The 26,175-nt window shown below is 45.6% G+C and overlaps 2 protein-coding genes across 2 annotated transcripts; one reads left to right on the top strand and one right to left on the bottom strand.

Moving 5' to 3' along the window:
* The first annotated feature begins 6,888 nt into the window (after window positions 1-6,888).
* LOC122488506 (GTPase IMAP family member 1-like) lies at window positions 6,889-9,288 on the top strand. Its single transcript, XM_043589880.1, has 2 exons — window positions 6,889-6,967; window positions 8,197-9,288. The coding sequence occupies exons 1-2, from the start codon at window positions 6,925-6,927 to the stop codon at window positions 9,048-9,050; spliced, it is 897 nt and encodes a 298-aa protein (XP_043445815.1). The 5' UTR covers window positions 6,889-6,924; the 3' UTR covers window positions 9,051-9,288.
* Window positions 9,289-22,719: 13,431 nt separating this feature from the next.
* Window positions 22,720-24,503, bottom strand: LOC122488361 (GTPase IMAP family member 4-like). The gene is given in 3 exon segments (XM_043589656.1): window positions 22,720-23,785; window positions 23,787-23,887; window positions 23,889-24,503. Coding segments are annotated over 3 exon segments (954 nt in total). The 3' UTR covers window positions 22,720-23,547.
* Between the last annotated feature and the right edge of the window lie 1,672 nt (window positions 24,504-26,175).

The raw sequence follows: 26,175 nt of genomic DNA, 5'->3' as shown, positions 1-26,175 counted from the left end.
AGGCAAGAGAGATTACTGGAGTGTTCTATTATTCTGTGTGGTACTGTGCTTGATGATCCGCTGTGATATTTTACAACACTTTAAGGACAGAGAGAATTTTTGCACATCTCTGCCTTGGAGATACTCAGCGAATTTTCTGTCTGGTGGAATATAGAACTCAAAAATTCCATGATACTACTCTCTTGAACACATCAACCCTTGATTTCAAATGAACTTTGTGTTTCTGTTTTTTTGTGTTTTTTGTTTTATTCTTTGCTTATTTGTTTGCTTTTAACTAGGTTTCACACCCAGCATGGAGCCCAAACTTAAGACCCTAAGGTCAAGACCTGAGCTGAGATCAAGAGACAGACGCCTAACTGACTGAGCCACCCAAAGAAACTCTGAACCAATTATAGAATAAAACTGGTTCTCTCATTAAGCCATGAATTGAGCAAAATCGTTGATGTGTTTATACTTGCCCAGGAGTCATGAGATTGCTTTTTTTGAAAACTGTGGATAAGAAAGAGAGGGAGAAACAGCATGATCCAAGCCTTGGAGGTGAAAATAACACTGGACACAGGCAGAGAACAGCTAACAATTTGGAGTGCAGGAATCATTACCAGCCTTTACTGAGGGCCTACTGTGTGCCGGGCACTGACCTCTATATCATTATCACCTTCGTTCCTTACAAAAGTGTAAAATGTATATTAATGGGAACAATGATATCTAGAAGAATCTCATTCTTGGAAGAGGAGTTGAGACTGATTATAATGACTGTTGAATACCAGGCCAAGGAATATGGATTCTAAGCCCTAGGCAGTAGAAGATTTCCAAGAAACAGAGACCTAAGAAAACTATCCCAATGGGTTAACCTGGTAACTGCAATGAGGACTTGAGAGGAAGAGATCAGGGGTACTGTACCCTCACTGCACACACTGTCCCTCTCTTACCATATCGTAGGTTGAATTGTGTCCCTCTAAAGAAGTCCTAACTCCTGGTACCTGACAATGTGAACTTCTTTGGAGCATGCTATCTGTGATGTCATGTCATAAAGTTAAGGTTGACCCCTACTCCAATGCCTGGAATTGTTTCATTCACAGTGAGGGAAGTTTACACACAGATACACACAGAGAACACCATGTGACAAAAGAGGCAGAGATTGGAGCGAAGCACCTAGAAGGCAAAGAACAAAGCACGACAGCCTGCACCAGAAGATTAGAAGCAGCAAAGAAGGATCCTTCCCCAGAGCCTTCATGGAGAGTATGGCCCTGGGAACGTCTCGGTTTGGCACTTGTAGCCTGTGCCAGTGAGACAGTAGCCATAACAATGAGACAGTAAGCTTCTGCTCTTTAAGCAACAGTTTGTGGTCATTTGTTACAGCAGCTCCAGGGGAACTAATATAGATTTTAAGGCCAAGAAGTAGGGTCCTGCTCTGGTAATTACCAGTCGTTTTGAAATTGAGTAATGCATGGAGGCTAGAAGCATTCTGAGGTAAATGATAAAAAGAAAGACCTAAGAGGATATCGGTGGTAGGATGAGCGTCCAGGTCACTTTCTGGTGAGGTCCCAGAGAGAGGTGGGGACCACGCTGCTGGACATTGGAGGGACGATGGCACTTGCTATAAAATGGCAGGGGGCAGGGGGCAGGGAGGCAGGCTAAACTGAGGTGGGCTGCTGGGTGGAGAGTAGACCATGTAAGTTATGAACTTGAATATTTAGCTGAGGAGAATTCTGAGAACAGTGTGGAAGGTGCAGCCTGGTATCTACTTGCTGCTGCTAATGAAATGAGTGAGGAAAGAGGGTGGTGGCCTATCTGCCAGCCAAGGAGCACCAAGATCGCCAGCTGCCAGCAGAGCCCAGGAAGAAGCAAGCAAGGTCCTCCCCTCAAGGCTTCAGAGAGTGCACGCCTCTGCTGGCATCTTGACTTTGGACTCCAGGAGCTACCACACAATCCATGGTTCAGCTGTTTCAACTGGAGTTTGGCCGACCTGTCGTGCAGTGCTAGCCATCCAGTATGTCCCCTCCACCTTGCCCCTGCCTGCTTTCTTTCCCATCCTCTGAGAAACCCAAAGGTCTCCCCTTCTGTGGCACGGTGTGAACAGGGCAAATCTTCTAGACTACATTCTTCCTCATTCCCGCCACATTTCTGGCCCAGACGGACCCCAGGTCTCCATGATGAGAGAGAGCTTGGGGCTTTCTCAGAACTTAGATTTCAGTCCTCTGAAGAATTTTCTTTTTGGAAACAATTATACAACACCAAAACAAAACCTAACAATTGTTTCCTTTAAAGAGACACACAGGAATTTAAGGCCTGGGAGTGCGGTTAAGGCCTCCTGAAGTCTGAAGGCAAACAGGCAGACTGTCAGGGCGCCATGAGCTGGGGGGTCAGAGGTAAAAGCAGGCCCTGGTCCCAGTAGCAACAATCAATCCCTCACTCTTACAGAATACCAACACCGCACAAAAGGACTATTTTCTCTTAATCAGCAAAAATGTCTCCTTAATATATGAAAATCAGTCAGTGGAAAAGTCTGTGGGCCTGATTCTGCCACGATCAAGATCTATGGCTTGGAGAAAACACAAACAGAAACAGACCCCAAAAAACCACAATCCCCATGTGCCCCAGTATCTTTACAGATAAGAAGTCCCAGATTGTCTCAATTCAATGCCTCCTACAGAACAGCATCATGTGAGACTATCTGGGCCTCTCCCAATGAGGACAAATCCCAAGACTCTCCCCCCGTCATGATTCATGAGCCTGGGCCCATGTACCCACACAACTTCTCAGGTGTTGGTTGGCTGTAGGTATAAATCTCCAGGTGGAACAGGGGCCTGTGGCCGCCAAAGGGAGACCCTGAGGAGGACCAAGTCCCAAGACTCCTGGCTGGAGGACCCAGGTGTGAATACGAGTATGGACCTTCTTTCCCCAGGGCTTTAGCATCCCTGGGCCATCAAAGTAATGGACACTTACAGATGGTTATGGACCTCACCTTTATTTACCAGCCAGCACCAACAGCCATGAACACAAGAAGCAAAGGCACAGGCATGTTTCACCCCGAGTTCTCTGCTACTCTCCACACACACAGCATCCTTCCTCACTCATCCGCCTAGACTTTCCAGTCCCACGCCTCCAAACCCCACAGCCTGTGCTTGGATGGCCCCTGGATTCTTAGCCATTCCTCGGTACCGACGGTGGAAGAGGCGGTTTGGGAGAATGGGGGTCAGGGAAAGAACTCACAGGCTACCAGGACCAGCCGACAGCATTCAGTGATCTGCCCTCTCTGGGATTTACAACAAAGTTGGTACGGTTTCTGCTGTTACCTTCGTTTCTTTCAGGTTAACTGAAAGCCCTCACTACACACGGGGAGAGTTGACTCCAGAAACTGTAAGTGAGTTAGGCAAGCTCGCAGAGATGATTCCAGAACAAACCAGGTCCAGGGCACATAGCACCATTTGCTGTTGTAGCCTTCTCTCCACAAATTGTCTGGCTATTTTACTCATGGCTATTTTCCTCTCTCATGACCTCCTGACAGGAGAAACAGACACTTGGGCCAGAGATACCAACTTGAGGCTAGCCTAAGTCTCCTATGAAAATTCCATCCTCTTCCTGACGTCTGATCTTTAATAGCTGAAAAGACCTCTTTTTCTTTAGGAATGAGGAGATGGCAGAGAGGACCACATTGGTGGCCTTGTCCACACTGATGTCCAGTCAAGGATTCCTCCCTGATTCCTGGGGAAAGAGACTCTCAAGAGGTCATTTTCTAGGAAAACACCCAAAAAGAAAAAGGCAACTGGACATAAGAGTGGTGGGCAGAGGCCAAAACTGAGAACAGGCCTCAGAAATCTAAACTGCCCTTCACTGAGGTTACAGCCCCTCCCGGGAACAAGATGTGGTGCCACAGCTACCTTCGGAAAAGATCAGCACAGTCCCAAGCAGGAGGTGGGTTGCGCAGTGGAAACAATGCAAAGGCACCCCTCGCTGGCCCATGTCCTGTCCCTTTAAATCGGCACCACTGGGCCCTCCCTCCCTGGGCTCTGAGACTTCCTCCCTGCTCTGTGCTGGCAGGAACAGCCTCTGTACTCACAACCCAAGGCACAGCACCAGGTCGCGGGTTTCTGCAGCCAACAGCAGGGCCTGTCACCATTTCTGCTGGAAGGTGAGCACACAAGGGGAGGAAGGGAGCCACCTGGGACAGAGGGGAGTGGAGGAAGTGGGAGGGGGTAGGAGGGCTCTAAGGAATTCAGGGCCTGGTTGCAGCTCACTGAGTGGGCACCTGCATTCTACTACTCCCAGGAAGGGGAGCAGGATCTAGAAACAATAACTTCACTCTTGCAGGCTTTTCAGGGAGCTCTGAGTTTCAGAACAAGCAAGTGAAGAAGAAATGGTAAGCATCTTCTCCAGCCGTGGAGTGCGTACACTTTTACTTGGGACTACATACTTCGTCCTGTCCTGCTCCTCGCCTGGTCAGAAAGGTGTTTGCTAGAAGCACTGTCAGGGCTGAGCACGCTGGAGAAGTCTGCAGACACTCCCTCTGAGGGCATGTGCAGTCAAGGAGAGAGACATTTCTGAGGACAAACAAGTGAGTCTAACCTCAGAACACATCGCAGAGTGGAAATCGTGTCTGTGAGCCGAACCCCACTCACACCCTCCACCTCCTCAGCCCTGTGCACCCCCAGGGACTTGCAGCAGCCAGCAACAGTTATGAACATGGTCTTCAGACCTCTGCAGTACACGTGCTTGTGTGTCCTTGCACATCCCGTCCCCTGCCCAAGCTGCCCAGGGCTCTGTGCGCTGGAGCCAGCTTCATCCCCACACTGGCTATACATGAAGGGCTTGGACAGGATGAATGGCTCAGACACTCAGAGCAGGGACCCAATGCATTAGAATCACTCAGGGGGTTGGGGAGGGTGCCTCAGTGGCTTGGTCCATTAAGCTTTGAGCCCTGCAATGGATTCTGTGCTGTCAGTTCAATGCCTGGAGCCTGCTTTGGATTCTTCGTCTCCCTCTCTCTCTCGGACCCTTCCCTGCTTGAGCTCTGTCTCACCGTCTCTCAAAAAAATAAGAAAACAGTAAAAAATTAAAAAAAAAAGAAATCCCTCAGGAGGAGGGGTGAGAGATACCGTTTTTTTTAACGTTTATTTATTATTTATTTGTTTGTTTGTTTTTTAGACAGACATATGAGCAGGGGAGGCACACATGAAGAAGAAGGAGAGAGAATCCGAAGCAGGCTCTGTGCTATCAGCACAGAGCCTGATGAGGGGCTCAAACCCACAAACCATGAGATCATGAGCTGAACAAAAATTAAGAGTCAAACACTTAACAGACTGAGCCACAAAGGCACCCCCTTTTTTCTTATTAAACTACATCTATGAAACAAAATGTCAAATATATATTTTAAAGACTCCCATAGATACTTCCAAAAGACAGCAGGTTCAGGAAGCAGGGGACTACTAATATCCAATTGCATTTAAGATGCTAGGAGTCTCCATGTTCTACATCAGTCAATGACTCCAAGTCTGTAAACCCCAGATGTCAGCGCTCAGAAACTCTGGAAGAATTTTTCAAATCCCATCCCAAACCATCGCAAACCTTTGGGAAGTCCCATAGGGGCCAGGAGTCCAATGGATTTCCTAGAGCACACTTGGTCAGTTCCGTCATCGATAAGGACTTCTTGCTTTAGCTAAACTCTTGTTCTTTGCACTGAATCTTCTGGCTGTTTCTTCAGTTCTGCTGTGCAGTCAGTTATGGGAGTTTGCTAATTTTTACACACAAGACCACTACTCACCTGAGGCCTGTGGGATCAACTTTACCAAGGGCTTTGGGGAGCCGAAAGGGGTGTTATGCAGAAGACAAACCTGTCATCTAACGGGTCAGAGACAAGTTATCAATCAACCCTTCCCTTTGCTTGTCCTTGTGTGTTGCCCATGGAACACAGCACGGTCACCCGCAGTAGCCAGGTGTTGCCATGAAGAGGTAGCATTTGAAATGGATGGTGGAGTACAGACAGGACTCAGACAGAAACGTGGGAGAGAATGAGTGGTCATGGGGGTGAGCGCACAGGTGGGCTGGAAAGGCCCTGAAACCTGTCCTCTGCGGAGCAGCTGACCCAGAAGGGGAGTGAGTGGGACACAGGGCTGGCAAAGCAGACAGACCAGAGCTGCGCCCTTGTGACCAGGTCCTCGTGAGATCAAGCAGACTCCATCACTGAGTGGCTAGCTGTAGTAAATCCTGCCGGACTTGGGGTCATCGCTTAGTTTCAGAGGCCTCAGATTCGGGGCAGGAACACCAGGAGCCGGAAGGGAGTGTCCCATCTCTCCAGCACACAGGTCATATTTACACAAATGACACAAGCCAAATTCTTTGGTCTTCGGAGAACAGATCACAAGTTCTTCACATCAGCATGGGAGATAGGTATCTTTCCCAATTTTCAAAAGCAAACTGCAAACTCTCTTCTTGTCCCCCCACCCCTGCCCATCCCTGGCCAACTGCCCTAAGGTTGTTCCCCAAATCACTGAGCAGAATTTCTGATTCTCACGGTTTTCCAAAGTCTCCCCTGGCTGTGGACTCTTCTGGGAAAACTTTGTGCCTACAGTTAATGCCACTGACATAAATTACCTGGGAAATTCTCAGCTAAGGCTCACTCACTGACACAGAGGACGGGTTATCACTTCCACTCTGTCATTTGCATTCGGGGTCCCTGAAAGGACCAACGAGGCTCACCAAAGGATCTCATGGTTTGGTTCCAACACCAACCAGGTCCTTCCAGGGTTCTTCCCCAAATTCTGATGTTCAGAGGAGGGCAGGAAGCATGACCTTTCATTGGGATGTCACCAGCTCTTTGGACCTTGCCTGAGCCACCTTAGGTAGTTATACCTATTCAATAAACGAATGAAAGATTGAAGGAATGAAGGAACTAACAGGCTGTGTTCGGAACTCTTTCAGGTGGGCATGGAAGGACAAAAGATGGCCAGGGATGAAGAAAATGCCTATGGTAAGAACTGATCTCAGCGTGTACTTGTCAGCTCTGGGTCCCAAGGCCATGGGCTAACTCAAGACTGAACAGAGACATTGGGGCACCTGGGTGGCTCAGTCGGTTGAGCATCTGACTTCAGCTCAGGTCATGATCTCGCAGCTCGTGAGTTCGAGCCCCACGTTGGGCTCTGTGGTGACAGCTCACAGCCTGGAGCCTGTGTCAGATTCGTCTCCTTCTCTCTCTGTCCGAACCCACTCGCATTCTGTCTCTGTCTCTCTCAAAAATAAATAAACATTAAAAAAAAAAAGACTGAACAGAGACAATCCTATACATGTCCCCATGCTGGGGTGAAACAGCTAGAGCCCCAGCTTTGCATTTTTGCTGGACCTCTGCCCCTGCCCTACTGTAGGATATTAAGTGCCTTGACCAGACTGTGCCTTGGGTCCCACAGGGTACAATGAGGATAGTACATCTACTCCGATCCCCACAGGAGTTGTGGAGGGTTGAGATCATGGACTGGAGGGAACACGGTTTACCAGGTAGACTGTGTCCGTGAACAAGGATGGAGGGTTAACTGTGTCTTACTGGAAGCAGGTTTCCTAGAGAGAAGAGGGAGGAGGAGGGGAAGTGGAGGAAGGGAAGAAGCAAAGAGATCCTGTCACCTAATACTCTGAGCAACCCTGGGAGACACAACTCTCTGTCACCCCTCCCATTATGCAGAAGACGTTAAAGGCTTAGACTAAACTTGCCCAAGGTTCCACAGCTGGCACATGCGGGGCTGTGATTCCAACCCGGGGTGTCTGGGACTCCAGACAGCCCTTCACTCCCAGGCCTTCTGTGCCCTCCCGCATCTCCTCGCTGGGATGGCACCTGGGAGCAGTCTGGCAGAGGCCTGGGAAGTCGTCAAGCACGGAGCAGCTCTGCAAGGTGCAGACGACCAGAGGTAATGTCAGCTGAAGTCATGGCCTGCGACCTTCGAGGGGGACCCTCCAGAGCAGTGTGCACCCGGTGCCGGAGCATGGACTGGGGGGCAGGTGCACGCACTCGAGCCAAAGATGGAAGAAAGGTGGCTAAAGATGCCCCCGGAGTCGCACAAGCTCTAACCAGAGCGCCTGGGAAAGGCCTGGTTGGACAAGCAGAAGCGGGAGGCGTTGGTGCCCTCCTCCGTTCAGGAGGCAGCCCGGAGCCCCAGTGGAGCGGGACGCGCGCTCTCAGGCCGGCGGCCCAAGCCTACTCTGTCCTCACAGGTTCCCAGGACCCGGACGACCAGCAGCAGCCGCTCGCGCAGGAGCGCAGGCTCAGGCTCATCCTGGCCGGCAGGACCGGAGTGGGCAAGAGCGCCACGGGCAACAGCATCCTGGGCCACAGGCTCTTCCCGTCCAGGCTCGCGGCCACCCCGGTGACCAGAAGCTGCGCCCTGGGGAGCCGCAGCTGGGCCGGGTGGCGCGTGGAGGTCACCGACACCCCCGACCTCTTCACCGCCCAAGGCCGGCACGCGGACCCGGACTGCACCGAGCGGGCCAGCTGCTACCTGCTTTCGGCGCCCGGGCCGCACGCGCTGCTGCTGGTCACGCAGCTGGGCCGCTTCACCGCCCAGGACGAGGAGGCGGTGCGCGGCGTCCGCGAGCTGTTCGGCGCCGGCGTCCTGGCGCGCGCCGTGGTCGTCTTCACGCGCCGGGAGGACCTGGAGGGGGGCTCGCTGCACGACTACGTACGCGCCACCGACAACCGCGCGCTGCGGGCCCTGGTGGCCGAGTGCGGCGGCCGCGTGTGCGCCCTGGACAACCGGGCGGAGGGCGCCGAGCGCGATGCGCAGGTGGGCGAGCTGCTGGCGCTGGTGGAGCGGCTGGCGCTGGAGCACGACGGCGCGCCCTTCACCGACGACGTGTACGGCCTGGCGTGGGCCCGGCGCCACGCGCGTCCCGAGGACACGCTCCGCCTGGTGGCCGCGCGGCTGGTGTCCCGCGGTCTGGGGCGGGGGCGGGGGCGGCGCTGGCTGGAGGCCCGCGGTAGGGGTGGCAGCGGGCGCTCCAGCTCCTGGAGGGGGAACTCTTACCTGTCCTGCTGCTTTTCCCGTGGGGGGGCCCCAGACCCAGATTGAAGGCGCTGCCCTTCCAAATGCGGGGAGCCTGCAAGGAGAGGGGCTGGGTACAAGGAGCTGAGAGAGACTTAAAACCAATTTCAAAGGTAACGTGGAGTTTCAGACTGCGAGTCTTAATGGCGCAGGAAGCCTTGGACACTATATTGACTTTCCAAAGGCTCAAGTTGACTTTTAGCGTTTAGATGTCACTTTTGACTATAAGTACACTATTCAAATAAATGTGGTTAACTTTCAAATGTCCTTAATTCATTTTAGTAGTTTGGATGCATTTTTCTTTCTTGAAAAAATAGTGAAATGACTTGTAGTGTTTTGTAGAAAGTGGATTCATGGCAAAGGGAAACAAACACTTTTGTGTGTGTGTGAGCATTTGTCAAAACGTAGACACTGTCTTAGTCAGCTTGAGTTGCTATTAAAAAAAAAAAAACAATGGGAAAGCTCTCAGTTTTTCCCCATTGAGGATGATATTAGCTTTGGGCTTTTCATAAACGGCCTTTATGGTGTTTAAGTATGTTCCTTCTATCCCAACTTTCTCCAGGGTTTTTTTTTTTCAAGAAAGGATGCTGAATTTTGTCAAATGGTTTTTCTACATTGATTGACAGGATCGCATGGTTCTTTTCTTTTCTTTTATTAATGTGATGTAGCACACTGATTGATTTGCATATGTTGCACCAGCCCTGCAGCCCAGAAATGAATCCCACTTGATCATGGTGAACAATTCTTTTTATATGCTGTTGATTTTGATTTGCTAGTATCTTACTGAGAATTTTTGCATCCATATTCATCAGGGATATTGGCCTGTAGTTCTCTTTTTTTGGTTGGGTATCTGTCTGGTTTAGTAATCGAAGTAATTCTTGCTTCATAGGATGAGTCTAGAAGTTTTCCTTCCCCTTCTATTTTTTGGAACAGCTTGAGAAGGATAAGTATTATCTCTGCTTTAAATGTCTGGTAGAATTCCCCAGGGAAACCATGTGGTACAGGACTCTTAGTTGTTGGGAGATTTTTGATAACTGATCGAATTTTTTATTTCTTCCCATTTGAGTTTTGGAAGTGTGTGGGTGCTTAGGAATTTGTCCATTTCTTCCAGGTTGTCCAATTTGTTGGCATATAATTTTTCATAGTATTCCCTGAGAATTGCTTGTATTTCTGAGGGATTGAGATCAGGATCACGACAGGGATGTCCACTCTCACCGCTGTGTTTACCATGGTGTTGGAAGTTCTAGCATCAGCAATCAGACAACAAAAGGAAATCAAAGGCATCAAAACTGGCAAAGATGAAGTCAAGCTTTCACTTTTTGCAGATGTCATGATATTATACCTGGAAAACCCGATAGACTCCACCCAACGTCTGCTAGACCTGATACATGAATTCAGCAAAGTCGCAGGATACAAAATCAATATACAGAAATCAGTTGCGTTCTTATACACCAATAATGGAGCAACAGAAAGACAAATAAACTGATCCCATTCACAATTGCACCAAGAAGCATAAAATACCTAGGAATAAAACTAACCAAAGACGTAAGATCTGGATGCTGAAAACTACAAAAAGCTTATGAAGGAAATTGAAGAAGATACAAAGAAATGGAAAAACATTCCATGCTCATGGATTGGAAGAATAAATATTGTTAAAATGTCAATACTACCCAAGGCTATCTACACATTCAATGCAATCCTAATCAAAATTGCACCGGCATTCTTCTTGAAGCTAGAACAAGCAATCCTAAAATTCGTATGGAGCCACAAAAGACCCTGAATAGCCAAAGTAATATTGAAGAAGAAGACCAAAGCAGGAGGCATCACAATCCCAGACTTTAGCCTCTACTACAAAGCTGTAATCACCAAGACTGCATGGTATTGACCCAAAAATAGACACATAGACCAATGGAATAGAATAGAGACTCCAGAATTGGACCCACAAAAGTATGGCCAACTAATCTTTGACAAAGCAGGAAAGAATATCCAATGGAAAAAGTCTCTTTAACAAATGATGCTGGGAGAACTGGACAGCAACATGCAGAAGAATGAAATGAGACCACTTTCTTACACCATTCACAAAAATAAACTCAAAATGGATAAATGACCGGAATGTGAGACAGGAAACCATCAAAACCCTAGAAGAGAAAGCAGGAAATAACCTCTCTGACCTCAGCCACAGCAATTTCTTACGTGATACATCTCCAAAGGCAAGGGAATTAAAAGCAAAAATGAACTTTTGGGGCCTCATGAAGATAAAAAGCTTCTGCACTGCAAAGGAAACAAGCAACAAAACTAAAAGGCAACCAACAAATGGGAAACGATATTTGCAAATGACATATGAGACAAAGGGCAAGTATCCAAAATCTATAAAGAACTCACCAAACTCCACACCTGAAAAACAAATAATCCAGTGAAGAAATGGGCAGAAAACATGAATAGACACTTCTCTAAAGAAGACATCCAGATGGCCAACAGGCACATGAAAAGATGCTCAACATCACTCCTCATCAGGGAAATACAGATCAAAACCACAGTGAGATACCACCTCACACCATCAGAGTGGCTAAAATGAACAAATCAGGAGGCTACAGATGCTGGAGAGGATGTGGAGAAACAAAAACCCTCTTGCACTGTTGGTGGGAATGCAAACTGGTGCAGCTGCTCCGGAAAACTTGGAGGTTCCTCAAAAAATTAAAAATAGACCTACCCTATGACCCAGCAATAGCACTGCTAGGAATTTACCCAAGGGGTACAGGAGTGCTGATGCATAGCGGCACTTGACCCAATATTTATAGCAGCACTCTCAACAATAGCCAAATTATGGAAAGAGCCTAAATGTCCATCAGCTGATGAATGGATAAAGAAATTGTGTCTCATATACACAATGGAATACTACTTACCAATGAGAAAGAATGAAATATGGCCCTTTGTAGCAATGCGGATGGAACTGGAGAGTGTTATGCTAAGTGAAATAAGTCATACAGAGAAAGATAGATACCATATGTTTTCACTCTTATCTGGATCCTGAGAAACTTAACAGAAGACCATGGGGGAGGGGAAGAAAAAAAAAACCATTAGAGAGGGAGGGAGCCAAACCAATAGAGACTCTTAAAAACTGAGAATAAACTGAGGGTTGATGTGGGGTGGGAGGGACGCAGGAGGTGATGGGCATTGAGGAGGGCACCTGTTGGGATGAGCACTGGGTGTTGTATGGAAACCAATTTGACAATAAATTTCATATTAAAAAAATAAGAAATAAAATTTAAAAAAGCACAGACTGGGCCACTTCTAAATAGCAGAAAAATTTTCTGCATGGTTCTAGAGGTTGGAGGTCCAAGATGGAGATGTGATTTCAGTCAGGATCTGGTGAGAGACCTCTCTGGGTTGCAGGCTGCTGACATCTGGCTGTGTCCTCACATGGTGGAAGGGATGAGTCAGCTTTCTGGGGCCTCTTGTAGAAGGGCACAATTCTCAGTCATATGGGATCTACCCTCTTGACTGACTCACCTTCCAAAGGCCCCAGCTCCTGAAACCATCCTCTTGGGCATGAAATTTTCAATATATAAAACCTGTTGGGGGACACAAACATTCAGACCAAAGCAGACACTGACCCTCCTTAATACTGTCCTAGTTCTTATACCCGGCTAGATCTGGCCCTTTGTGACCCTTGGATGTTTTATTATCACCCGTGAAAGTGATGTCACGGTCAGACATATTAATGTTTACTTCTGATACATCGGTTTATTTCCTTTACAATAATTTACTGCCAAAAAAGAGAAATAACTATACTGAAAATAAAACAGTTCCCAAGTTTCTAGCATTTATTATGGCTGATGTCTTTCCAAAGTGAAGTCGAAATTTGGGGAATGTCTTCATTGTGCTTCTCAAATGGATTACTATGCAAAAAAAAAAAAAAAACAAAACAAACAAAACAAAACAATACAAAACCCAGAGGTCGTCTCACACAATGGAGAAAGAGGGAGCCACAGGTGCACTGGTGGAAAGCTCCAGACCCCTGACATTCCATTGCTATGGTGGTACCATGGAGTTTAATGGGGGTAGGCCAGCCCATGAAAGTGCTTGACCGCCACATCATTAGAAAATCAGATGCCATCCTTAGGTTGTGTAACCAAACCCATAGGGTTTCCTTATTGCTCTGTCAGAATGTGACAAAACACTTTCAAGGAAGTTGTCTCCTCACTTCAAATCAGCCATGCTCTAGTCCGGGGGTGTGGATGCAACAGGAGGCACCTACTCACCTGGCCCAGGGTTCAGGGTCTGGAAGGAAGGTGGTGTTGGCGGGAGGTGGGGGCAGCTCCACGTGGAGAAGGTGGTTATTGGGGGGACCCCTAGGGCCATCCCAGTTCCACGTGGATTAGAAGGGCCCGCCATGCCACTAGTTCCTGGGGCGCCAGAGTGGGAGATGCAGGTTGGACTTCGGGGTTGTGGTGAGCTGTGGTCAGGAGACCTGAGGGCCCTGGTGGCCCTTGCAGTGAGCTGGGCTCGGTGAAGTGTCGCTGGGCGGAAGTCCGCCATTAATCTCCGTCTTTAGGGTCCTCAGCAGCCCTGCGGGGCTCACACGGGGGCTCTGAGCAAGGGGGGAATCCCTTCCGTAACCCTGCAACTCGGGAACCCGCTGGGCAACAGGGAGGGGGCCGGGGTTGGGGGGACGGCCGCTGTCCCCAGCTCTGCCTCCAGGGCGGCGTGTGCATGAGCACGCACTGTGGGGCTGACTTTAACCCGTCATTCTTTCATTTCACGTTGTCTCGTGACCACGTGTCCACACACGCCCTCCAACTGTTGTTTGTTTCTGTCTTGTTTGCATGTAGAAATGGGAAGTTAAAATAAATATAAGTATTATGGCTTTTAAATTCGCATACGGAAATGTATGCTTGAATCAAAGGAAGGCTTCGACACCCACGGGTAAAAAGCCCTACTTGGGACATTGCGAGGGCGTGTTAGAAGGAGTAGCGGAGAGAGCAGGGTGTGGCACGTGGCCCCGGACTTGTGTCTGTCTCAGAGCCATCCCCTATGCACCTACTCCAAGAGGTGGGGCCGAAAGGGGTTACATTTCTTTATTAACATGATCACATTAATGTTCATCTTGATAGCTTTCGTGTATGATGAAATAATATGATAAAACCACTTTGTAGGTTAAATTCCATAAAACTGTGATACAGAATCATCAAATCCAAGAGGAAACTTTTCGTAATAGTAAATACTCATAAATTTAAAAAAAGGATTTCATAAACAGGTACATTTCACACTCATACATACTCCACAGGTATTATTCACAATAATAAATACTGCACATTATTGTGTGTATATTCCTGGGAGCTAGTGGAAGTATAAGGTAGGATATGATTACATGCCAGTTACAAAGTGCAAATGTGGAAAGATACCAATATCTATAGATACAGATATATATCTACATCGAGAGAGAGAGAGATAGGTATAGATATTGATATCTTTCCACCTGGTTCTGTTTCTCTTGAGAACCCTAGTACAGTCAGACCTACTGAGAAAGTCCACGTCCCCAGGCCCAGGTGCACAGGCCATGCTTAAGACTCAGGCTGGACCAGGACAACAGACATATGTGCTGCCCTGCCCCCACACGCCATAGGAGCAATGATTGATAAGCACCAGCCATCCATCACCGGCCTGGAGAGATTCTGGGAAGCAGAGTGTGTAGGGATGACTGGAAGCTGAAGGTAAACGGGATGAGAACACTAAGTAAAACCACATGGCATCTGAGTGCCCACACTAAGCTCAAGGCACCCTAGAGAAATATGGGGCCTTAGCTGCTCTATCGATAATTGTAGCAACAGTCCCAACCGGTCCAACTCCCTGTGGGCTGACTCAAATCCCACCCTAATAGCCTGATGGAGGACAAGGGATTCTGTATCTAGGCATCAATATTATTTATTTCATTTGCTCCTTTCCTCCTATGTCTACAATTTAATAAAATTATGAAACTTGTTTTAAAAGCAGGAGAACAAAAATAAAACACAATCAACAGGGTAGACTCACAAAAAGTCCAGGAACTGAACAGGGATTTTAAAATAACAACAAGGACTGAATAAAAACTGGACAACATGAAATAAAAGATGGGGAAATTTCAACAGACAGATGAAAACCATAAGAATCAAACATACGTGGTAGAAGTCAAAAGCACTATCAGAGATGAAGTGTTCCCTAGCAGGTACATCAATCAACACAGTTGACTCAACATGAGTCAGTGAATTTGAAGAAGAGAGAATAGAAATTCTTCCAATGAAAACAAAAGTTAAAAATGAGTGAGAAAAAGAAAAAGAGAAGAGAGTATCCGGGAGCTGCAAAGCAAATCAAACAGGTTAACACACATGTATCTGAAGTACCAGAAAAAGAAAAAAAGAGAATGAACAGAAGAAACATTTGAAGAGCTAATGGTTCAGACGTTTGTAAAAACAAGGGAAGACACCAAGACACAGATCCAAGAGTCCCAGAGAAGCTTGAGCAGGATAAATACAGAAACAAACAAATAAAAATCTAGGCACTTCATACTCAAACTGCAAAAAAACAAAGATAAAGAGGAAGACTTAAAAATAACTGTGGTGTAAAAGGCACATTATATTAGAGGAATAAAGATTGTAATTACAGATGATTCCTTGTCAGAGCTTGCAATCCAGAAGACAATTGACTGACATCTTTATATTACTGAAAGAACAAAAGTGTCAGCCCAGAATTCTCTAAGCCATAAAAATAGCTTTCAAGAATGAAATATGGCCCTTTGTAGCATCATGGATGGAACTGGAGAGTGTTATGCCAAGTGAAATAAGCCATACAGAGAAAGACATATGGTTTCACTCTTATGTGGATCCTGAGAAACTTAACAGGAACCCATGGGGGAGGGGAAGGAAAAAAAAAAAAGAGGTTAGAGTGGAAGAGAGCCAAAGATAAGAGACTCTTAAAAACTGAGAACAGGGGCGCCTGGGTGGCGCAGTCGGTTAAGCGTCTGACTTCAGCCAGGTCATGATCTCGCGGTCCGGGAGTTGGAGCCCAGCGTCGGGCTCTGGGCTGATGGCTCAGAGCCTGGAGCCTGTTTCCGATTCTGTGTCTCCCTCTCTCTCTGCCCCTCCCCCGTTCATGCTCTGTCTCTCTCTGTCCCAAAAATAAATAAACGTTGAAAAAAATTTTTAAAAAAAAAAACTGAGAACAAACTGAGGGTTGATGGGGGGTGGGAGGGAGGAGAGGGTGGGTGATGGGTATTGAGGAGGGCACCTTTTGGGATGAGCACTGGGTGTTGTATGGAAACCAATTTGACAATAAATTTCATATATTAAAAAACATTTTTAATAGCTTTCAAATATAAAAGTGAGCTAAAGCCTGCCTCACAGAAGCTGAGCCGATTCACTGTTGACTTACCTGTGCTACAACAGATACTGGAGGAAGTTCCTCATCCAGAAGGAATGAAGGTGATACCAGACAGAAATTTGTATTTACCTAAAGAAATAAAAAGCTCCAGAAATGGCAAAAAGGAAGATAATACAAAAGACATTTTGTAGCTTACATTTTATAGCTCTAAAAGACAATTGTCTAAAACAAAAATAGTAATAGTGTATGGAAGGACCTACAACGTATGTGAAAGTAAGGCATGACAACACCCAGGAGGGAGAAATTGTTAAGTACACTAGTGTAAGTTTCTTAAACGACATGTGAAGTGGTCTAATAGTACTTCCATGTAGACTGTGATAAATGGTCTAAACACCCCAGAATAAAAAGCAGGGACTGTAGGACTGGATTAAAAAGCAAGGCCGGGGCGCCTGGGTGGCTCAGTCGGTTGAGTGGCCGACTTCGGCTCAGGTCATGATCTCATGGTCTGTGAGTTCCAGCCCCACATCGGGCTCTGTGCTGATGGCTCAGAGCCTGGAGCCTGTTTCAGATTCTGTGTCTCCCTCTCTCTCTGCCCCTCCCCCGTTCATGCTCTGTCTCTCTCTGTCTCAAAAATAAATAAACGTTAAAAAAATTAAAAAAAAAAAAGCAAGGCCAACCACATGCTATTTAAAAGAAACTCACTATAAATATAACAAGTGCATTACTTTTTTATCGGTGCCTAACAAATGACCTCCAACTTAGCAACTTGAAACAACATATGCTTATTGGCTCCGTCTCTGGGGGTCTGGAGTCTAGGCAAGGCCTGACTGGGTCCTGTGCTCAGAGTTGCTTGAAGCTTCAGTCAAGGAGTCAGCTGCTCAGTCGTGTCTTCTGTGGAGTTCAAGGTCTTTTTCCAAATTCATTCAAGTTGTTGGCAGCATTGAGTTGCTTGTGGTTGTAGGACTGAGTTCCTCCTCCCAGAGGGTCACCCTGGCTGCCCCTCTTGATAGGCAGTTCTCAATACAGATATTCAACATGGATATTCTCTCCAGTGGGAGAATCTCTTGCTTTTAAATATTTTTTTATTAGGTCAGGCCCACCTGGTATAATCGCACCTCCCTTTTTCCCCTAAAGTTTATTTATTATTTTGAGAGAGTCCGAGATAGCACAAACGGGGAGGGGCAGAGAGAGAAGGAGAGACAGAATCCCAAGCAGGCCTTCCACTGTCAGCATGGACCCCTACTCAGGGCTCCAATTCAGGAAACCATGAGATCATGACCTCAGGCAAAGGAAACCAATAGTCAGATGCTTGACCAACTGAGCCACCCAGGCACCTCATTAGCATTTTTTTGAAAGACACAGAGAAGGATACAAGAGGTGACTCTCCTCTCTCTGGCTCAGAGGAGAAAGTGCTGATCCCTCCACCTTCACCCCAGGGAAGCAGAAACTCTGCTGCGAGCCCTTCATAAATGATCTCCTCATGAAAGACAATAATTGATCTGTTTCAGAATGTGAGAATGTTAGGATATTCAGTAGACCACTTTTTCCTATTATGTTTTATTTTTTAAAAACATGAAACAGATGGTACTTTCTCCCTCTTAGCTTACTGGGGCCAGACGTGACCCACACTTTTGGTTTCTTATTCCATTCTGTATACACACCAAAGATATTCTTTCTGGCAGGTCCCAGCTGAGTCACCTTCTTGGACAGTAAATCTGGTTGTCAGATGGCCCCAGGATGTGCGACTAGCTCTGTTCCATTCAGGGAGAAGAATAAAGTTTTCCAACTTCGGGTTTTGACCCCTGCTCTGGTCTCCACTCCGTCTTTACTAGGGAGTCCTAGACTTTTGATAGAAATCTGGCATTTTGCCTTATTTGATTTAGTTCTTTGCATGTATACTTGAGAATCTTGGAGACGAGGAGTCTTCAGTATTCTGAATCTAGCTGGTAACAATTGGAACGAGGGAAATGCCTTAAATAAGATTGAAATGACTTTGTCCCTTTCAAATGTGAGATTATTTGTGACTGGGCAGTCACTCTGAAGGTATGGTCCCAGACGAGCAGCATGGGCAACACCTGTGAACAACACAACCTGTAGGGAATGCAGATTCTCAAGCTCCACCCCGAGCCTACTGAATCAGGCTTTGTACTTTAACAAGACTTCCCTATGGCTCTGATACATGCTAATGCTTCACACAGTAAGAGAAAAACCTGAAGAAACACCTTCTACACTAAAAAAAAAAAAAAAAAAAAAAGGATTTATGAAAACATGACACCCTTGTAATGCAGGGTGTTGGTGTTTCTTCACAAGGGATTGCCTATAGTCTAGCACTTGTCCAATTTACATGACAAAGCCCAGGGCTCCCTTGCTGCCCAATAAAATTTTATATAGTAGATGTCCAGATACAGAAGTTGAGAACACTCTGTCTTCTTCCAGGGGTAAAAAAACAGAGAGGATTAAAGAATAAACCAATGAGACATGTGTCCCAGATTCCACCTCTCCAGGTTCAGAAAGCAAGAGATATATTGTCTTTTCCTCAGTTCATGGAGGAATGAAGACGCATTAAGAATTGTATGAAAATTTGGTTGGGAGATTGTCAAGGGAATTCACCATGAGGGTGAGAACGAGGTAGCTGTGCAGTGTCTATGTTTAATTTTGCTACGTAGGCTGTTCCCCGTGTACTCCACACTGCTCCACAAGAAGCAATTGACTTAAAGTCTAAGGGACTCATCTGCATAAGCCTGCTCAAAGCATTTTTCCTACAAAAGCAACTATTAACTCAAGAGGAATTAAAAATAGAATTAAAATCTCCCTATCTCATTGTCCTTTCTCACAAATCTGTATCAGAGAATTGGTGCTTAAGAAAATGTGCACACCAATGAGAAAGAATGAAATATGGCCCTGTGTAGCAATGTGGATGGAACTGGAGAGTGTGGTGCTAAGTGAAATAAGCCATACAGAGAAAGGCAGATACCATATGTTTTCACTCTTATGTGGATCCTGAGAAACTTAACAGAAACCCATGGGGGAGGGGAAGGAAAAAAAAGAGGTTAGAGTGGGAGAGAGCCAAAGCATAAGAGACCCTTAAAAACTGAGAACAAACTGAGGGTTGATGGGGTGTGGGAGGGAGGGGAGGGTCGGTGATGGGTATTGAAGAGGGTATCTTTTGGGATGAGCACTGGGTGTTGTATGGAAACCAACTTCACAATAAATTTCATATATTAAAAAAAAGAGGGAAAAAATAAAAATAAAAAAAATAAAACAGGTCTTTTGGAAACAGCCTAAAGATGGATCTTGTTTTCTTATTCATTCTGTTACCCTATGTCTTTTGACTAGAGCATTTAGTCCATTGACATGTAGAGTGAGTACTGAAAGATATGAATTTATTGCCATTGTGTTGCCTGTAGAGTTTGAGTTTCTGGTGGTGTTCCCTAGTCTTTGTTGCTTTTGTCTTTTTTGCTTTGGTTCACCTTTTCTCACCTGAGAGAGTCCCCCACACAATTTCGTTCCAGGCTGGTTACTGGCCACAAATGTCTATAGTTTTCCTGTGCCTGGGAAACACTTTATCTCTCTTTCTATTTTGAACAAACAGCCTTGCTGAATGAAGAGCTTTGGCTGCTTACTTTTCCAGTTCAGCACATTGAATATATCCCGCCACTCCTTTCTGTCCTGCCAATTTCTGTGGATAGGTCTTCTGAGAACCTGATCTGGTTGCACTTGTAGGGTAAGGGCTTTTTTCCTTTGCTGCTTTCATAATTCTTTCCTTGTCTCTTTATTTTGTGAATTTGAATATGAAATGACTTGTTGATAGTTGGTTTTCCTTGAATCTGATGGGAGTTCTCTGTGCTTCCTGGGTTTTGATGTCTGTCTTTCCTCAGGGTAGGAAAGTGTTCTGGTATGATTTCCTCACATAAACCTTCTTCTCTGTGTTCTCTGTCTTCATTTTCTGGGACCCCTATTATTCAGATGTTGTTCCTTTTTAATGAGTCACCACGTTCTCTAAATTTTATATCATGCTCTTTTGCCTTAGTTTCCCTCTTTTTTTCCTGCTTCATTAACCCCATAAGTTTGTCCTCTGCATCATCGATTCCCTGCTCTGCTGCATCCATCCTTGCCACCATGGCAACCATATGAGATTGCATCTCAGTTATAGCATTTTTAATTTCATGATGGCAAATTTTACTTCTTTTATCTCCACAGAAAGGGAATCTATGCTTTTTTCAAACCCAGCTAATATTCGTATTATCGGGACCCTAAATTCTGGTTCAGACATTTTGCTTATTTGTCGGGAGCATTTCCTCCTGTCCTTTCTTTTCAGTGAATTCCTTCATTTTGGAAGAAGTAAAGGAATTATTTAAAAATTTAAAAATTTTAAACAACACACAAAAAAATCAAATGAAGGATGCTAGATCCTAAATGTGTTTTGGTCTGGTTGTTGAAAGAAGCTTGACAGAATAGAGAAAAAAGGGAAAGAAAAGGGGAAAAAAGGAAATAAAAAGTAGGAAAACATTTGATAATTAAAAACATGCAACCTTCCTTTGTCTCCAGCATCCATCCACTCCCCACTTCTACACTATCTGCGACCAAGCCATGTGGTGGCACCTCCCTTCTGAATTTCATCTCAGAAGGGGCTGTGTTTCCAAACCCCTCATTTCTGAGGTCCCTTAGTCATGGACCCACTCCAACCCTCCGTGGGAGGGTCTTGCCAAGCAATGGCCAGGTGCTCGCCACCCCTGGGAACGTTCATGGGACCACCTGCTGCAGATGCCCAGAGGCTACAGCCAGGTACCGATGTGCCCCACAAGACTTTCACCCAGTCATGTAGCAGCAGCGTCTCAGGGGTTGTGGTAAATCACAACACACATCTGGTGCCAGACTTCACTGCCCCATAATGCCTTTGTTCCAAAACCAACAAACAGCTGTTGTCCAGGGTCCACTGGGACACTTACCTGTGGGGAGGCCACACGACCTCCACCAAATGTTCTCTTAGCAAGGGAACTGCTTCTCCCCACGTGGCCCTCGGAGCCCTCGGACCTCACTCCTGGGGATTCACCCTTCCCACCAGATCACCACCAGGTACCCAGGTACAGAGTTTCCAACTCTGGGCTTCCTTGTTTATAGGGCCCTTATTCTTAATGGTATTGAAAGTCTACTTTCTCCTTTCTTGCTTTCTTGTTCAGTCCCTTTTGGGTGTTTCCACTCTTTCTCTTTCTCTACAGTTGCCTTTTGGGGAGTGTTTTCCTGTATTCTACCCCCTGTTTCTGTCCTATCTCCACAAGCAAAAACAACTCCCTATCCACCATGGCTTCTCTCTCCCCCAAATCACGTCTCATCCTGTGTATCTGCCAAGTTCTGTGGCTCAGGTTATACAGATTATTATGTTGATCTTCAGATAAATTTTCTAGGGTGCAAAATGCTTTTGTGCTGATCTGGCTGAATTTCAGGAATGAGAAAAGCAGAAAACTTCCATGCTACTCCACCATCTTGGTTCCTTCTCCTGGGGAGAAGGGATTGTGAGGGATTGTGAGCTTCTTTGTGGTGTGCTTCCTTTATCCTTGAGATTAATTAAAAGTACAGTCTAAACTCATGGGTGTTTGGGTAAAACTGGGAGAGGTATATGTCCCTTTGGGCAAAATGGCTTTGAGCATAGACAAGCCAATGTCAAGATGGAAGAGTGAGGAGAGTTGCCATAAGTCACATATGACCACCAGAACATATTGGTAGAACATGGAAATGTGCTTTGGGAAGCCTTCACATGGATTATGTGAGAAGTACCAAATAGAAAACTAGAAAACAGATATAGACACCTCCTACTGTTATCCATATATTAAAGGGGATTTTTGCTCCAGGAAAACCAGAAAGGTCTCTAAAGCCTTGGTTACACATAATTTCTATCAGTGCATAATGAATGAATCCAACGAGAAGATGGTGTTTGACTGGCAGAGGGGTTGAGAATGTGGCTGGGAATTTCCAAGGAAAAGGAGGAGACATGTGTTGAGGGTAGAGAAAGACTAGCTCTGAAATCATCTTGAACTGTTACCAAAGAGTGAAACTCACACCTGTAGTCTTAGAAGAAGTGGCAAACGTAGGGCACCTGGGTGGCTCAGTCCATTGAGCATCCCACTCTCAGTTTCAGTTCAGGTCATGATCTCATGGTTTGTGGGTTTGAGCCCTGCATCAAGCTCTGCACTGATGTGTGGAGCCTGCTTGGGGTTCTCTCTATCACTGCCTCTCCCCTGCTCATGCCTCTAAATAAATAAATAAATTTTAAATAAAATAATAAAAAAAAGAAATATCAAAGTTATTTTCCAAGAAGAAGTGGACTGCAAATGTATAGAAATATGACAGAACAGAAAACTTTTATTATAATACCAACTAGCAAGCAGTTCAGCTGGGAGAGGGTGGTATGTGCAGTAAGTTATGAAGGTCTGAGGTGGTGGAGGTGAAGTGGCAACAGTTAGTTTCACATGAAAAGGAGAGAACTGGTTATTCAGCAAATATGTTGCATTGAAGTCTGTCAAAGAGTTGCTGTAGATATGTCTGAATACATCAATCCGTTGTTGTCTTCTGTGTTGAATCTCCGTCTTTCAACTGCTCTTTCTGGCATTTCACTTAGTTGAGTTCTGAAGGGCTTGTTTTCCAGACAACTCTTTGTTCTTCAGTGGGCAGCTGATAAGGAACAACTTGAGTCCCTCTGTAAAAGTGTAACTAAAAAAATTTCCATTCATCTGGAAAGAATTCTATAAGCATCTCCATCATTAGACTACCTAACATGAAGAACCAATCTTTGTAACAAACCATATGGGTAAGGTGATTGCCATGTCCTAAAAGCAAAAATAAGTGAGTAGAAGCAACAAAGGGAGAGGATCCACCAATCTAAAAGGAATCTAGATTTCACTTGGGACAAATAGAGAAATTTTGGGGTCATCTTCTTAGAAGAGCATCAATACCTTCTACTCTGGAGTTCCACAAATTGAGAATGCATCCCTCCCCTGGTAAGTCAATCAAACATCTACCAATCACCACCAGTGAATCTGATTATACCCCTTCGTCCTGAGAGTCTGAGAGACAGAATCAAGAGTGCTTCAAGGTTGGTGAATGAGTTCTGGGGTGGGGGCTTGGCAGGGCCAGCGGAAAATGTGTAGCAAATCAGATCTTCTCATTCAGGTTAATCTTTCATAAACAGGTGAGAGAAGATAGGAAAAACCATCTGTAGAGCTTTCATGATCAAGTCAACTATCTTATACTGATTCTCATCTCTGTGTTTTTGCAGCTTTACAGCATATAATGCCTCTTTCTCAGCCAATTCCCTCTCCATTTGTTCCATTTGTTTCTGCTGCTCCAGTTTATCCTCCAGCTTTCTGATCTTGTCTTCAAACTCCTTTCTTATCTGCACTCTCTCTCTCTAGCTGTGCTGTGTAAAATTCTTGCATTTCTTGCATTTGTTTCTGAATCTCGTTGTCAGCCTTTTGGTACATCTTATTAGTGTAGCATCTTCCTTCATTCTCAGGCCACAATGCGCTGGACCAGGGCAAGCAGCTGATTTCTCTGGGCCTCCTGCTCAGCTCCTGTCGCCTGATTGTTGAACATGCAGTAGCGATCACCAAACTTGCCCACCAACTCTAGGATACCTTTGGGTGCTCTCTGTAAGTAATCATGGAAATTGATGCCATCCAAGTCATCTTTCCGGGTGAATAAGAGAATCATGTATCTCCTAGCTCTGAGTCCAAATATTTGCAGGATCTTCTCTGTGGCCTTTCGCTCTTCTTGCATGTACCGGCCCAGCAAGACCACCAGGAGCAGAGCATGAGGCCCTGGGGAGGTCAGGAAGATGCAGTGAGCAATCTCCTTGCAGGTGTCAGCATCCTGTGCCTCGGTGTCGAAAATGCCAGGCGTGTCCACGACCACAATTTCTCTTCCCTGCCACCTGCTCTTCCGTTTCTTACAGGTCTTGGAGGCAGATGTTGCCGCAATGCTGGAATGAAACACTTTCTCTCCAAGGATGCTGTTGCCTGTGGCACTTTTCCCTCCTCCAGTCTTACCCACTAAGACCAGTCTCAGCTGTGAATCTCTGCCATCTTGGTTTCTAAGCCCTGGGACATCAGGAAACAAAAGCCACAGCATTAGGATGGTAATCCAGCTGCTTCTCCTGCATGGCCCCCCATTTCCCCTCACACACATCCCTCCTCTGTTGCCCCAGGGTCCCCTCCCATAAGTGACTGCTGCACTCCCAGAACTCTATAGAAGGCCCTTCTAAAGAAGCCTATTCGAAGTCTACAGAAAGCCTGAAGTTCTCTTGCAATACTTGGGGAATGCCCAAGTACTTTCCAGGATTTCCCGGAGCTTCTTACTCTTCCTTTTTGTAGCTAAGTAGCCCACAGAAGAGGAAACAAAATATTATAGTTTACAAAGAGAATTCTGAGCTGCTGCTGCTGGTAGCTATTGCTCATAAGAGCAATGCAGCAAGTAACACAAAATCTGACTTTGGGGCATCTCAGTGGGAGACTCCCCTCCCCATTTATATTCAAAATGGAACTTTGCTTCTTCCTATTAAGAAGCCAGCTAGGCAGGTTACACAAGCCAACTCACCCTTGTAGGGTACAAAATGGATGCCTGTGTGGAAAGACCAAGTGTCTTTTTCTATTTCATGTGTGCAACCATCCTGTCAGGGATTGTGACATGAGAGAGAACAGTATAATTTAACTTTAAAGTTTAAAAACTTGGCTTAGAATCCAGTGAAGTTTTTATATTCTAAAATAAGGCATTACAGAATTATAGTCATAAATTACTGACATTTCTCCAAAGTTATTATAAAATCCCTTGATACTAAAAAAGATGAAAGAAAGAGAGCACCTGGGTGGCTCAATTGATTGAATGTTGGACTTTTGATATTTGCTCTGGTCATGATCCCAGAGTCGTGCGATTGAGTCCCACATAGGCTACACGCTGAGCATGGAGTCTGCTTAAGATTCTCTCTCTCTCCCTCTCTCTCTCTTTATCTCTCTCCCTCTGTCCCTATCCCTTTCTCTCTCTCTCTAAAAAAAATGAGGGGCTCCTGCGTGGCTCAGTCAGTTGAGCATCCAACTTCGCCTCAGGTCATGATCTCACAGTTCATGAGTTCGAGCATCAAATCAGGTTCTGTGCTGACATCTCAGAGCCTGGAGCCTGCTTGGGATTCTGTGTCTCTCTCTTTCTCTACCAAACCCCTGCTCTAGCTCTGTCTCTCTCTGACTCAAAAGTAAATAAGTATTAAATATTTTATTAAAAACTTTTTTTAAAAAACGATCATATGTTTCAGTAATGCCACTTCTGGGTATTTATCCTAAGGAAAAAACACTAACTGGAAAAGTTATCTGAATTCCCATCTTTAATGCAGCATTATCTACAATAGCCAGGATATGGAAACAATCTAAGTGTCCACTGATGGATAAATGGACCGAGAAATCATGGCATATACACAATTGGATATTAGTCATCCATTTAAAAAAAAAACCCAAATCTTGCCATTTGCAACAGCATGGATGGATGTCAAGGGAATTATGCTCAGTGAAATAAGGCAGACAGAGAAAAACAAGTACTCTACGATCTCCCTTACATATGGAATCTAAAAAAGAAAAAACAAGACAAGCTCATAGTTACAGAGAACAGGCTGCTGCTTCCCAGGTTGAGGGGATTGGTGAAACCTGGGAAGGGATCAAAAGATAAAAGATAAAATAAAATGAATATATGTTATGACAACATACACATATATAGGCTAGTGGGAAATAGCAAGACGTGCTGGATGTATTTTTCAATT

This window comes from Prionailurus bengalensis, chromosome A2, assembly GCF_016509475.1.
Source record: "Prionailurus bengalensis isolate Pbe53 chromosome A2, Fcat_Pben_1.1_paternal_pri, whole genome shotgun sequence".
Taxonomy (NCBI): domain Eukaryota; kingdom Metazoa; phylum Chordata; class Mammalia; order Carnivora; family Felidae; genus Prionailurus; species Prionailurus bengalensis.
Note: the sequence above shows the minus strand (reverse complement) of the source record. Positions and strands in the feature narration are given on the sequence as shown.